At 42.9% G+C, this 15488-nt stretch overlaps 1 protein-coding gene across 1 annotated transcript in view; it reads right to left on the reverse strand.

The window, feature by feature from the left end:
• Positions 1-15285, reverse strand: part of CD70 (CD70 molecule) — a 39616-nt gene extending 24331 nt beyond the window's left edge. The window contains 2 exon segments of the mRNA XM_057710037.1: positions 8696-8746; positions 15276-15285. Of these exon segments, the coding sequence (XP_057566020.1) occupies positions 8696-8746; positions 15276-15285 (61 nt within the window).
• Positions 15286-15488: the final 203 nt, after the last annotated feature.

Consider the following 15488-nt stretch of genomic DNA (forward strand, 5'->3'; position numbering starts at 1 on the left):
AGTCTTTAGCACAAGGTTAGCTGTAGTAAGGAACTAGTGGCAGCTATTTTTACACTATCACTATTATTATTATTATTATTGGCCACACTGAGCAGCTTTCGGGATCTTGGTTCCCTGACCAAGGATCAAACTCGATCTCCGGCAGTGAAAGCACGGAGTCCTAACCAGTGGACCACCAAGGAAGTCCCTGTGGGCAGGTTTCTGTGTGAACGTAAGTTTTCAGCTCCTTTGGATAAATTCAAGGAGTGTGATTGCCAGATCATATAAGAGTATGTTTAGTTTTGCGAGAAACTGACACACTGTCTTCCAAAATTCTCCCAAACTTCTTTACTTGGTGGCTGAACCCCAAGATGGCAAAAATGGAAGCTGCCAGTTCTTCTAGGACCTAGACCCTAGAATAACTGTGTTGGGACGGCGTTACTTCCATTGTATTCTTTTGGGCAAAGTAAATCAAAAGGTCAACCCAGATCCAAGGAAATGGGAAGTAGACCCTACTTCTTGACAGGAGAAGTGGCACCTGTGTGCAAAAATGGGAAGACTGATTGAGGTCATTTCTGTAGGCAGTCTGCCAGAAAGCCAAAGTTCAGTCCTGAGGAATAGAAACTAACGTGGTTTTTAAATTTTTAAAGATTTTGTTTCCCCAGCTTTGCTGAGGTATGACTGACAAAAGTTTCACACATTAAGGTTAACATGATTTAAAAAAAGATATATGGGGTTTCTCTGGTGGCGCAGTGGTAAAGAATCCATCTGCCAATGCAGGGATCACAGGTTTGAGCTCTGGTCTGGGAAGATCCCACATGCCGCGGAGCAACTAAGCCCATGCACCACAACTACGGAGCCCATGTGCTGCAACTACTGAAGTCTGCATGCCTAGAACCTGTGCCCTGCAACAAGAGAAGCCACTGCACTGAGAAGCCCGCACACCGCAACGAAGAGTAGCCCCAGCTTACCGCAACTAGAGAAAGCCCATGTGCAGTAATGAAGGCTCAACACAGCCAATAAATAAAAATAAAACAAATAAATAAATTAAAAGAAAAAAACAATTTGGAGATCTTAAAAAAAATTCTTTAAAAAAAATAAAAATAAAAAAGATATGTGACCTCACATTCAGTGTTCTAGATCTGTGAAAAGCTAGACTTCCCCTATCCCCAGTCAGACGGTTTCCTGAAGAATCTGAAGCCACTAGTATGCCATCTGTGTGATAAAGTTGGGGTAAGCAGGCCAGCTGCGAGTTTGGAGGGTCAGTCTCCTGGGCGTTATCTTCAACGAAAAGGAATTGGAAAGTTGACCAATAGTGGTCACTGTGGAGCCCTACGGCAAAGACACAGAAGAAAAGAAGTCCCTAGATTGAGTCCAATAGCAGCTGTTGACAAGGGCTCTCTTGACCTTGGTGGAACAGCCCCACCCCCCAAGGCTTTGGCAGAACAGCCCCCCAACTCCTTACTAAGTAGAATATCCAACATCCAGCAAGCTGACCAATCACCTGAGGCCACCCTTCTAGTTGGAAACCTTATCATTTTGAGGGTATAAAAATTGGCTGCAAGCCCAAGAAAGGGTTGGCTCTCCCTGGTCTGCCAGGAAGTCATCCCACTGTCTTTACAGCAGCCCTCACTCAACTCTGTTCTTTGTTCCGAATAAAGACACTCTCTTCTGAAATGTTGCATGTCTGGAAATTCTTTCCCAACCCACGCTTGGACCAGCGACAGTTACTTTTTTGGACAAAAGTACAGTCAACCCTTGAACAACTTGGGTTTGAACTTCATGGGCCAACGTACGCATGGGTGCAGATTTTTTTAAATCAGAAATACTACAGTAGAGAACGGAGATGGGCTCCAGGCTTGGCATTTACCACAAGTCTCCTGTTTGCATTTCCTGAAGAAGGAGGTAGGTGGGCTCTAGGCTAGATATTTACAACTAGCCCCACGTTTGCACTTTGAGATGGAAATAACGACAAGAACAGGGTAAATAGCTGGACTTTGCCTCCCGTGGACACGCTCAGATAACAGTCATGGCAGGGACAGAGAGGGGCTAAACCCTGCCTGAGTAAAAGATCAAGAGGTCATATATTTCCCATCCTTGGGGCAAGCGGGACACTGCACATGTGCAGACAGGGTCTTTGGGGGTCAAAAAAGAGCAGATGCCACCCCATAATAGGTGATGCCAAGGCCTCCCATAGGCCTCTGGGCTGGTATCCATTTTGGAAAAAAGTTCCACACACATGTTGGGGAGGGTCCTAGGGCAGGTCAGGTGTGGAGAAAGAAACCAGATAATTGGCCAGAGATAAACAAAGACCTGGAAGAACTGCCCTATATAAATGATTTAAAAGCCTCTTTAGTGTGCTCCTCCTCATTAGGGAGGATGCCCACATCCTTTCTCTCCAGGTGTGTGTCTCTACCTTGCTTCCGTCTTCACCAAACAAACTGTTTCTCTGTGTACCCTCCCATTTGTGGTGTACCTCTAATGATAAACTTAGTACCTGTTTTTGCAGTTTTTGCCTCCTTGAAACATTCTTGCTTTCAAAGGGAGGCAAAAGCCAGGGAAAATTTGCTTCTAGCCTCTAGCTCTTGCTGGACTAGTGGCCAGGATTCCTGGTTTTCATCCAGGCTACCCGGGTTCAGTTCCTGGGCAGGGAACTAAGATCTCACTCCGAGCCACTGCTCACTGCTGTTTCTCCGAGATCAGTACAACACAATCAGAGAGAGGTTGGTTGAATCTGCGGATGTGGACCCTCAGTTATGGAGGAAACCCCTGTACTGAAGGCTGACTATAGGTTATATTCAGATTTTTGACCAAGTGAAGGATCAGCACCCCTAACCTTCAGGTTGTTCAAAGGTCAACTGTATAGTAATTTCCTCACAGAATAGGGTGTTGCTGACATGATTTAGCTACTCAATGAACTCATCGGTACTCTTATTTTCAGTTTTTGCCACCATAAATGTGAAGGTTTATTTTTAATTTAGGTATGATTATACATATATATGTATGTATATTGGCTGCATTGGGTCTTTGTTGCTGCATGCGGTCTTTCTCTAGTTTTGGTGAGCGGGGGCTACTCTTCATTGTGGTGCATGAGCTTCTCATTGTGGTGGCTTCTTTTGTTGCGGACCATGGACTTTAACTGCATGGGCTTCAGTAGTTGTGATGTACAAGCTCAGGAGTTGTGGTGCACAGGCTTAATTGCTCCACGGCATGTGGGATCTTCCCAGACCAGAGATCGAACCTGTGTCCCCTGCATTGGCAGGCAGATTTTTAACCACTGCACTACCAGGGAGGTCCAATATGTTAATATATTAGTCCATTTTAAGTGTAGAGTGTGATGAGTTCTATCAAATATGTAAGGTCATATAACACCACCATGATCAACTTCTAGAACATTTCTGTCACCCCCAAAAGTTATCTCATGTCTGTTTTGCGGTTATTCTCTCTAATCCATCCTGAGGCAACCATTGATCTACCTTCTGCCACTACAGTCTTGCCTCTCCTAGAATTTTGCATACGTGGAATCACACAGTATGTAATCATTCATGCTTGGCACAGTCCTCGTAGCATAATGTTTTTGATTTGTCCATTGTGTTATGTGTATCAATGTTCTGTGCCTTTTTATTGTTGAGTAGTATTCCAAAGTGTTGATGTTTCTTCATTTTCTTGTATGTTCATCAGCTGATGGGCATATTTGTGTTGTTTCCAGTCTGGGGCTATTATGAATAATGATGGTATGAACATTGTGTATAGGTCTTTATGTGGACATATGTTATCATTTCTCTGGGGCAAATTCCTAGGGATTGCAGATCATATGGTAGGTGTATGTTTAACTTTGTAAGAAACTACCAACTATTTCTCTATCAAGAGTGCATGAGAGTTCCAGTTCCTCCACATCCTCAATGATACTTGGTATGGTTCGTGACATTAGTTTATTCATTTTTTTTAAAACTTGCTTAACTTAGTTATTAGTTCTAGTAACTTTAATTTTATTTATTTATTTTTATTTATTGGCTGCATTGGGTCTTCGTTGCTGTGCATGGGCTTTGTGTGGTTGTGGAGAGTGGGGGTCACTCTTCATTGCAGTGTGTGAGCTTCTGATTGCAGTGGCTTCTTTTGTTGCAGGGCATGGGTTCTAGGCATCTTAGTTGCTGAGCATAGGCTCAGTAGTTGTTGCTCTCAGGATCTAGAATGCAGGCTCAGTAGTTGTGGTGCATGGGCTTAATTCCTCCATGGCATGTGGGATCTTCCCAGACCAGGGATCGAGCCTGTGTCCCCTGCATTGGCAGGCAGATTCTTAACCACTGCACCACCAGAGTAGCCCAGTTTATTCATTCTTATGGTAATTTATTGTTTTTTAATTTGCACTTCCCTAGTGACTAGCAATATTGAGCAACTTTTCATGTGTTCATTTACCATCTGTATATTTCCTTTTGGGACATATCTATCCCATTTTTAGACAGTTTTTTTCACTGAGGTTTTGTCTTCTAATTACTGAGTTGTAAGAATTTGTAAAATACATTCTGGGTACAAATCCATCTCTAGATGCGTGATATAAAATACACGAATATTTTTCTCTCTCTGTGATTGAGTTTTCATTTTCTTAATTGTGTATTTAGAAGAGCAAACACTTTTAATTTTTATGAAGTCCATTAGATCATTCTTTTATGGTTCAAGTTTTTAGTGTCCTGGTTAAGAAGTCTTTTTTTGTTTGTTTGTTTCTTTCTTGGTTGCTCCACGCAGCTTGTGGAATCTTATTTTCCTGACCAGGGATTGAACCAGGGACCTTGACAGTTAAATTGTGGAGTCCTAACCACTGGACAGCCAGGGAATTCCCATGGTTAAGAAGTCTTTACTTAACCCCTTATTGTTTATCTCCTCTCAGGGAATCATTGTCCTGAGAGGCCTGCTGTTCAATGTCTTAAAATGATCTTTTTATATATTTTGAACAGTGCTTTAGTTGTTTAAGGTGAGAGGGTTAAAAAATCTGATCCCTGTTGCTCTATCATGGCCAGAAACAGAAGTGTCAACTTTTAGCCATCTAAATTAATCAAATTCACAGAAGCAGAGAGTAGACTGGGAGTTGCCAGGAGCTGAGAGGTGGGGGAAATGAAAATATGTTGGTCAAATGAAACAAACATCCTGTTATGAGGAAGTCGTGGGGGCCTAATGTACAGTGTGGTGAGAGTTGGTAACAATACTATAATTATATACTTGAAAGTTGCTAAGAGAGTAAAAAATATTCTCATCACGCAAACAAAAATTGTAATTATGTGAGGTGATAGATGTGTTAACTAACCTCATTGTGTTAATCATTCTGCAATATATATGTGTATCAAACCATCACCTTGTCTACCTTAAGCTTACGCAGCTTAAGGTAGACAAGGTGACGCTTTATATTGCCAATTATATTTCAATGAAGTTGGAAAAAGCTTTCATCGAAGCGTAACTTACATACAGAAAAGTGCATCTATTATAAGTATACAGATTTGATTAATTTTCACAAACTGAACACATTTATGTCACCAACACCTAGGGCAAGAAGCTGCAGAGCATCAGCACCCCAAAGACTCCTCACAACGCCTTTCTACTGCTCCCAAACCTTGGACAACTCACAAGGATGCACAAATATAATTTCAAGTCAGCTCTATACTGATCTATTGACAAGAAGCCACAACTGTATCAAAATTGCCCCTAAATGTGTGGAATCTGATGCTGCCAGAAGTCACAGATACTATTGAAGATTCAGAAAGCCTTGAGCCGTGTAAACTGCCATTTAGAAGGGCAAAGGGGATTACCCTGTGGCGTTGAAGGCGAACCAAGGAAAGAGCACAGTAGGAAAACAACCTCAGCCATGATGAATTAGAATACTGGACCAATCTGATGGTGAGATGCATAACCGTCCTTCTTTCTTTTTTTGGTTGCACTGCGTGGCTTGTGTGATCTTAGTTGCCCAACCAGGGATTGAACCTGGGCCCTCGGCAGTGGAATCATGGAATTCCCCATAACCATCTTTATAGTGCTCACTGTGGTTCATCATTTCTCACCTTGTCTACCTCCTTCAAGAGTCTCTTAAATTGATGGTGACTATAATAGATTGAATTGTGTCCCTAAGAAGGATATGTTCAAGTTCTAACCCCTGGTACTTGTGAATATGACTTTATTTGGAAATAAAGTCCTTGCAGGTATAATAAAAATGTAAGATTGAGAGCCCATGAGAATGGGCTTTCAATGCAATCAGGATGGTATTCTTATAAGAAGAGAAGAGAAACAGATTGTGATATTGTGTTTCATGATAATATATATAATTTGGTTTTCATCCCCGTTCCTGGCACAAAACTCCGAAAATCCCTTGGAATTTCCTAAGTGAGGGATGTGATGTAGGTGTCTTTAGTTATTAATGAGGTGACTTTTGGAAAGCCCCAAGTGAAGATGCTGGTTGCCAGGAAATCCAACTGCATAATTAGAAGGTTGAAATTTTCAATCCAATCGCTGATCTTTGCGAAGGAGAGAGAGACTGGAGGTTGAATCAATTTCCGATGGCCAATGATTTAATCAATCTTGCTTATTAACACAACCCCCATAAAACCCAAAAGGCTGGAGTTCAGAGAGCTTCTGGATTGGTGAACACGTGGAGCTTGGGGAGAGTGGTGTGCTTGGAGGGGACTTCGTGCTCTTTCCCCATACTTTCCCCCATGCATCCCTTCCTTCTGGCTGCTCCTGAGTTACATCCTGTATAATAAACTTATAATCTGGTAAGTAAAATATTCTTCTGAGTTCTGTGAGCCACTCTAGCAAATTAATTGAAACCAAGGAGGGGGTTGTCGGAATGTCTGATCTATAGTTGTGTGGTCAGATGCGCAAATGACAGCTTGGACTGAAGTTGAGAGGGGGGCTATTCTTGTGGACTGAGCCCTTAACCTGTGGGACCTGACCCTATCTCTGGATAGAGAGTGTCAGAATTGAGCTGAATTGTCAGACAGTCAGCTGGTGTCCAAGAATCGCTCGGTGTGGGGAAAACCCACATATCCGGCATCAGAAATGTCGTTGAGTGTGATAGTGGTGTGAGGTTAAAGGAGAAAGAGGAGGAAGGCTGAGTTTTCCCTAAATACACAGACACACAGACACACACACACAGACACACACACACACACACACACACACAGACACATACAGGTGAAGAAAGCCAGAGATTGGAGTGATGCCGCTACAAGTGAAAGAATGCCAAGGATGGCCAGCAGAAGGTAGGAGAAATGAGGAAACAGCCTCTTCTACAATCTTCACAGGCACCATGGGCCTACCAACGTGTTGATCTTGGACTTCTGGCCTCTAGAACTGTGAGAGGACAAATCTCTGTTGTTTTAAGCCACCGAGTTTGTGATACTCTCTTACAGCAGCCCTGGGAAACAATGCAGTACCCAGCGGTTGCAAAGACATATTTATAGCCCAATCAGTATGCAGCCATAAATGTATCAATTTCCATAACCACAGGTTGGGTACAATGACATAATTAGTCTTTCCACAATCAATAGAATTTCACATTAGTTACAAGTCTCAGTCTTAAAAGTTTCAAGTAACAGAGGGATCATTAATATGTTCCTCTGTTGATATAGTTTCACAGCCTATCTTTGCATCTTCAGTGTGATACACTCTTCTGTTTTTTGGAATGAACACTGAGCCTTGCCCTGCTTCCCCCAAAATGTACATTTCGATCCTTTTCAAATGTAACAGTCTTTTGAAGTTGACTTGTGAGTGTAAGGCTCTCCCCTCCCTGTGGACCCCAAAGCAAACCTGAAAAAACATTTTGAGACTCTAGTTTTGGGAGTTAAAATACTGAAGTATGGGGTTCCCACTTTTCTTCTTGTGGCTCTTTTATTTTTATTTTTTTTAAATTTATTTTTTTGAAGTATAGTTGATTTTCAATGTTGTGTTCCTGTGGCTCTTTTAAATGGCATATTCTGGTTTCAATGTTTGGAGCCTGTGATTTTTTTTTTTTTCCCTATCAGAGCAGCTAGAAAATCTGGACAGCATATATAAAAATAATCTGTTTGTATAATTGGGAGGACTAGCAAGACTGGGAAAATTTGCAGAACCAAAATGTGGCATTTTTCAGAGGTCTGCAGCTGCTTTTCACACGGGGTTCGATCAATAAGTTCTGCCAGGGATGACTCAGAGGTGGAGGAGGCAAGCAAAGCTTTCAACATACTTGTGAAGCTGGAGGGACAAAAAATACAGTTTTTTCCTCCTACCACTTATGAAACTGGAGGGACAAAAAAATGGACTTTTTTTTTTTTCTCCCACCAAGGAACACCCAAGACATGTGGTAAAGTGAGAAAAAATCCAGAAATACACCAGTTCTCACAGAGATTAAAGCCCAGTGTCAGATCACCTCAATCCCTGGGTGGATTAGGGGCTCCAATTTAGCTGCCTAAAAGAAAGAAAAGATGATCCTCTCTGGAGATGGGTTATTACATCTCCCAGGGCCTCACATTTCCTCTAATTTTTCATATGCAAGCTTTGGCATTTAACCAAGTTACAAGAAGCCAAGATGGCGATTGAAAAGTGCGAGCCACGCAGCCGTTCAAATGAGGCAGAGAGAGCCAAGCTGCTAGATGTCCACGTAGCCCATTAAGGTGAGTTAAAATGAAAGTAACAGTTAAGGCTCTAATCACTTACTGTGATGTGAGAAAGAAGCTATGAAGCAGAAAGCACTGACCTTCCGCTGTTCTCCGTTCCCCAGGAATGGCGAGCGCCGGTGGAGAGTCAGCTGGAACAGCACAGATGTAGGGGTTGTCTCACAGCTCTGGGAAACCTAAACAAAAGGTTTGTGCCTTTTATGGACCCAAGGTCTGGGGGAGGGAAAGGGGAAGAGATAGAAGCAGAATAGTACGATTACTGAGCCAGAGTGGAGATGTGTCCTCACGATTTTCCCTGTCCCCTGATATATGAATAGCTATGTTTATTAAGAGCAATTATCAGATCTATTTACAAGGAAAGTACCTGGGCTAGGAATGCAGTCGTGCAAAAGAGTACAGGCCGGCAATGCATTAGCTGTTCAGCAGCTATGGTGTGAGAAGGGCCACCTTGACCCTGATACTTTTGCTCAACTGTGTTTCTTTGAAATCTGTCCACACTAGTGTGGGTAGCTGTGATTCCTTCTTTTGGATGCTATGTAGGTGTAGATTCCTTCATGCTCTTGCTGTTCTGGTTTCCTTCCAAATTTCATGTAAACCAAAAATAATCGAACCACTGCAGCTTGGCTACAGACACGTGACTCCCCTGAATAGCTAGTGTTGACTTAAAAAATATGCACAACCTGAAAGCTGAACATCGTGTTTTATTCGGCGGGAAGTTTTAGGACTCCAAGCCCGGGAGGTGGCATCTCAAGTAACCCTGAGAGAACTGCTCTGAGCAGGCGAAGGGGGAGCCAGGTTATACAGAAGTTGTGCAACAAAGGGCAGGTAGTCTGAATATCAAAAGATTATCGTTAATGAAAGGAAAACCAGAAATCTCGAGTTAAGGAATTTAGTGCTTTGCTATATGGGAAGATGCAAGAGTCTGGGCTTATTGAAATCATTCCTTTGATATACACCTCATCTATCAGGGTGAGTCAAAAATTATCCACACTCTGGCTGTAGAATTTACAGAAATTTTAATATAACTGGAGTGTGGATAATTTTTGACCCAGCCTTGTGTCTAAGGCCAGTATCCCATGTTTTCACATCCTAAGTTTCCTCAGGGCTCACCATAGGGAGTGGCTGCAGTCTGATGGCTGCTAGATGGCAGATATTCTTTCCTTCCTGAGTTCCCTCAAGGTTCACCAGCTCACCTTAGACTGTGGCTGCAATCACTGATGACTGTGACATCCTTTGTTTACTGATATGGCAAGAAATATTCCATTTTTCAGATCCTCTTCTTGGTCAGGAATTCAACTAATATTGGGGAGACATTTCATGACCAAATTTTGTCCCATAGCACTGGGAGGCTCCTTCCAGATCAGGCAAAAATTCTTGTTGACGTGTCACTCCTGGTGCTAATTTCTGGTTTAGACCCTGTTGATAATTAAAGATTCACTGGATCCTCTGTCTTACTAGTCTCTTATGATCCAGGAGATATTTTCCCTTATTGCTTCTTCCCATAACTTGAATTGATCTCAGGTGGCCTTGGCCTTGCAGTGGCTTGAATCAGGGTTTCAGTTCCTGGTTAGTGATTGAGGTTGGATCACAGGAGGGAGAGCACCAAATCCTAGCCACTAGACCACTGGTCAGTGACAAGGCCCTGGCTCTTTGGCTTTGCAGAAAAAGAGTTCCCACAAAGATGGAAAGTAGCGAAACAGGTAAAGTATTTATTAAGAGGAAAAAAAGAGTACAGTGCGTGTGGATAGACACATGGGTGGGCTCAGAGAGAGAGAGTCACACCCTTGTGGTGGTTTAAGTCACTTACATGGGATGTTTCTTCTGGGTTTCCTTTGGCCAATCATTTTGATTTGCCTGGTTCAGAGTCTGTATTTGGTATATCTCAGGATCCTCCCATGTGCCCGAGTGCATTTCTTAGCCAAGATGGATTCTACCAATGAGGTCTATGGGTAGACTTAGCACCATTTACTACAGGGTGGCACCCCCTCCCTTTTTGACCTCCAAGGAACTTTTCTGCGCATGTGTAGTTGGGGAGGTCTCCTGACTTCGAGAATGAGAAATATGAGGTCTCTTATCTTCTATCTGGGCGAGGCCCAGCCTCTTCCCTTGATTGTCCTGCTATTTTCAAATTGGAGTATCAGTCCACAGAGAACAAACTCCAACTCTTTGCCCTGGGGGCCCATCTACCACCTGCCTCAAATCCCTCGAGAGACATAAACCCCAAGAAATCTTTATTGGGATGATAAAGGGTGAAAGTCTGTCTTCTGTAGCTTCTTCACGCTGGCATGGGGCTCATAGACCCTACCTAGTTGGAGTCAGGAGTAATGGAGCTCTTGCCCTGTCTCATTAAGGGGCCCCAGGTTGACTTCTGTTGTTATTTCAGCAGGATCTGGTGTGGGGAATGGCTGGAGCCCTTGCATCACCATTGTCCTGTGATGCCCTAGAGAAAACAAACCACATAATTAGATTAGAGAAGCAGGGGCTAAAGATTAGTAAAAGACTATTATAATCAGAGACTCAAGCAAGGGTAGGAATCTGGTTATACAAGGGCAGCATATCTTTGTTAATCTCAGGCTTAAAATTTAGAACATTTCTCTGTTTCTAAAATGAAAGGTCTGAACCTGTTTGTCCCAGGCCTCCTTCTTGGACTGAAAGGTCTAAGTTGCAGATTTACAGCAGCATGGAAGACAACAGAGCACTAGGCAAAATATAACATAAATCAATACAGCTGAAATGAAGAAGGTTATAAGAAAATGGAAACCTCCTGTCAGAAAGATTTTGATACCTTGTAGAATCCAGGAGAACAAGTTAGAAAGCCAGTTTTCAATTTCCCCACCCATACTGAATAGTGAGGATTGGTGGTTAACTGCCTGCTAAAGCCAGGTGGCTTGTTGTCAAATTTTCTTAATGTCCATCTCGACCTGGGAAGAGGTGTTACTGTATGTGCAACAAGAAGTGTTGGCAACTGCACATACCCCTCCTTGTTCTGCCAACAGATAATCTAGGGCCAATTGGTTGTCAAGTACCACCTTGGCCAGCGAATCTAGAGACTTCTGTAAATTAGTAAGAGAGTTAGTGGTACTGTTGGCTATGGCAGTAAGAGTATGAGACAAATTTTGAAGGACATGTTGGTGGGCAGCTTCTCCCCACCTTTGGTAACAAGGTGTACTCAAAGAAATAGGCATCTCCATCTGGGATGCCACCAGGTAAATCTTGAGTCAATTGAGTAAACAGTTTTAATGAATTAGCCCAGTGCTTGGATTCATTTAAGGAGTGGATTGAGGAAGGAGTAATCAAGGTTCCCAGTATACACTGCATGGGTGTGGAGTTATTGGATAGGCAATTAGGGTCCCATGGTTTCTTATTTACCTGGCATACAAAAATGTATCTTGGCAGGACATAATAGACTAGGGGGCTTAAGGTTTTAAGTCTCAGCCATTCAATTCCATTGTTATGAAAATGTTCTCCAATCATAAACCCAAAGCTTTCCATCCATGTCCATCCTGATACTTGTTTCTTTGATGTGGATCCTTCTTCCTTTGGGTAGTGAGTTAGGAGTTTGAGAACAGATAGCTAAGTGGAATTCTGGCTTAGAATGGGCCGTTATAAAGTGCTGGGTGCCTTAGTGCCAATTCTTTGTCCTCCCGGTTTGACTTCATATTCTCCTTCTGTTGCTCAGGGGAGGGTTAGGCAAGAGACATTACAATTTTCTTCAGTAGGAAAATGAACAATTCTGACCCTGTACATTACCATTCTGAGCCTTGGGGCTCTGGTAGAAGACCATTTTCCATTAGATCATTATCCATTGGCTAAAATTCCTTACAGGATGGACAAGGGGGTCACTCTGGTCCATGATGGACTTAGCTCGGGGTAAACAAATCCAGCATTCTGTCAACAGAATGAAGGAAGCAAGAGTTTGTGCAGTGTGAACCAGAGAGTCATCTGTCCATCCTGTGGATGAGGGAAATAGGCATAGAAAAGCTAAGCTTCATAGAAGCACCAGTCAGAGTCATATTTAAGTCACCCAGCATGGGCAGAGAGTTCAGTGAATTCTGAAAGCAAGGGTGAGAGTGAAGAAGACAAGAGCTATCTAAATCTACCAGAGCATATCAATGATTAGGTAAGTGCACTGGCGTGCAGGAAGGCAAAAGGAAGATAGTGGTTATGGGTACCTAGCCTAGGGTCTACAAAATCTTTTGTCCTTTTTGAGTAAAAGCTTCAAGTCTTGGAGTGGCTCACTCATCCACCTGGAATTTGCAGGCTGTCCTGGGTCTTCCGGATCCTGTGGAGACTCAGAGGAAGGGGTGGACTCACAGGGATGGCTGGAATGTGGGTCTTCATATTCCTGTAACATACCAGTGGAGAGAGGTTTCATCCTGGACAGATGAACCCATCTGGGGACACCTTGGAGTTTAGCTGCTATAGGAGTGTTCAGCAGGACTTGGTAAGGACGCTTTCCTTGTGCAAGGTCACCAGGGGACTAATTTTTCCAGGTCTTTAAAAGTCTCCAGTCCCCAGGGTTCACAACAGGGTGACTGAGACTGTCATCTGAAGAGCGCTGTACTTTGTTGCCATATTTTTGTATAGCCTTCTGGACCTGGCCTAGGTTTATAATGTATCTAAAATAAGCCTTGGTTTCTGGGTCAGTTAGCATTTCCAGAGTAAGGAATGGCCTTCTGTATGTCATTTCAAAAGGGCTTAACTTAGTCGTTGTTTTAGGAGCTGCCCTGACCCTTAAGAGGGCTATTGGTAGCAGGTGATGTTTCCTGACAGAGTTTGCCCAGGGTTTTCTTTAGGGTATGATTAGCCTGTTCTACTTTTCCCAAGGACTGAGGTCTCCAGGACAAATGGAGGTGGTATTTAATTCCTAAAGCCTGTTGCATGACCTTTGCTACAAACGAAGGTCTATTGTCAATCTGAAGGTGATGGGGCAACTCGAATCTAGGAATAATTTCCTTTAGGAGCTCATTAGCCACTTCAGTTGCCTTCTCTGTTTTAATGAGGAAGGCCTTTATGGATCCAGTAAAAGTATCTATAAAGACTAGTAAGAATTTGAAGCCCTGGAAAGAGGGCACCTGAGTGAAACGTATTCGCCAGTCCTCTCTTGGGTAAGTCCCGCGTCTCTGGACTGGGCTAATGAGAGGGGAAGGCTTGAGGTTGCCTCCTGGATTATAAGTGGTGCAAAGGGCACAGGCTCAACTAACTCTTTTAATTATCTCCAAGAGCCCTTTCCCTGTAAGAAGTCAGAAAACAGTTTAGATATTGCATCTCTCCCCAGATGGAGAGAATCCTGTAGCCCTTTAATAATTTTCCGTTGGTCAGAGAGAGGGATGAGCAATTTCTGATCTATGTTTCACCAGCCATCTGCTCCCTTAGGTCCCCCTCTCTCTCATGCCCAGTTCTCTTCGGAAGTTGGGTACCTGGGTATAGAGTTAGAAAGAGTAAAGGATGGCATTAATGCCATTTTAGTTACGGGCATCAGGGCTGTTTCTTTGCTTCCTGATCTGCCCTATTGTTTCCTTGGGAAATTTGAGAAGTTCCCTTTTGGTGCCCACGGCAGAGGATGACTGCTACCTGTTTTGGTTATTGAACCACTTCTATGAGAGGTAAAAAAATCTCAGCCCCATATTTTGTACGGGAATTTCTTTTCTTTTTTAAGAACTTTTATTGAGATACAGTTAACATACAATAAACTGCATATATTTAGAGTGTACAATTTGGTATCCCAATCTCCCAATTCATTCCCCCCCAACCCTCCTCGCTTTCCTCACTTGGTGTCCATATGTTTGTTCTCTACATCTGTGTCTCTATTTCTGCCTTGCAAACTGGTTGATTTGTACCATTTTTCTATAGTCCGCATGTATGTGTTAACATACGATATTTGTTTTTCTCTTTCTGACTCACTTCACTCTGTATGACGGTCTCTAGGTCCATCCATCTCTCTACAAATGTCCCAGTTTCATTGCTTTTTACAGCTAAGTAATATTCCACTGTATGTATGTACCACATCTTTTTTATCCATTCATCTGTTGATGGACATGGTACGGGAATTTCTTGTATTTAGAAGTCCTCTCTCTTTCTAGATAGCTGCATGGGCATGTAAAACAGGGAAGGCATATTTTGAGCCAGTGTATGTATTTACAATCTTTCCTTCCTCTAGGGTTAAGGTTCAGGTTGGAGCTATCAGTTCAGCCTTTTGGGCTGAGGTGTTAGGTGGCAAAGGGTTTGCTTCTGTGATGCCATGAGCGCTCATGATAGCATACCCTGTCTTCCTTATTCCATCTTTAATGAAACTTCTGCCATCAGTAAACCATTCTTCCTCGGAGTTTTCTATGGCCTGGTCTGTTAGGTCAGACTTACAGGCATAGACCTGGTCAACGGTTTCCAGGCAAGAATGTGTTAGCTCTTGGCTTTTGGCAGGCATTAATGTAGCATGGCTAAGAGTGTGGCAGGGTTTGAGGGTTAGTTCTGGGGAGTTGAGGAGCAAAGCCTGGTACTTAATAAGGCAGCTTCCAGGTAGCCAATGGTGGCCTTTTATCTTTAGAATCTCTTGCACTTGATGAGGGGTCTGGACTTCCAGTGACTGTCCAAAGGTGAGCTTGTTAGCTTCTTCCACTAATAAAGTGGTGGGAGCTTCTGCCCGGAGGCAGCCAGGCTGACCTTGGGCCATGGCGTCTAGTTGCTTGGAAAAGTAGCCTATAGGTTGAGGGACTTCCCCTAGCTTCTGTGTAAGGACCCCCAGAGCTGTCCTCCACTTTTTTTTAATTAATTAATTAATTAATTAATTAATTAATTAATTTTATTGGCTATGTTGGATCTTTTTTTGCTGTGCACAGGTTTTCTTTTTAGTTGTGGTGAGTGGGGGCTACTCTT

This window comes from Hippopotamus amphibius, chromosome 15 (assembly GCF_030028045.1).
Source record: "Hippopotamus amphibius kiboko isolate mHipAmp2 chromosome 15, mHipAmp2.hap2, whole genome shotgun sequence".
Lineage (NCBI taxonomy): Eukaryota > Metazoa > Chordata > Mammalia > Artiodactyla > Hippopotamidae > Hippopotamus > Hippopotamus amphibius.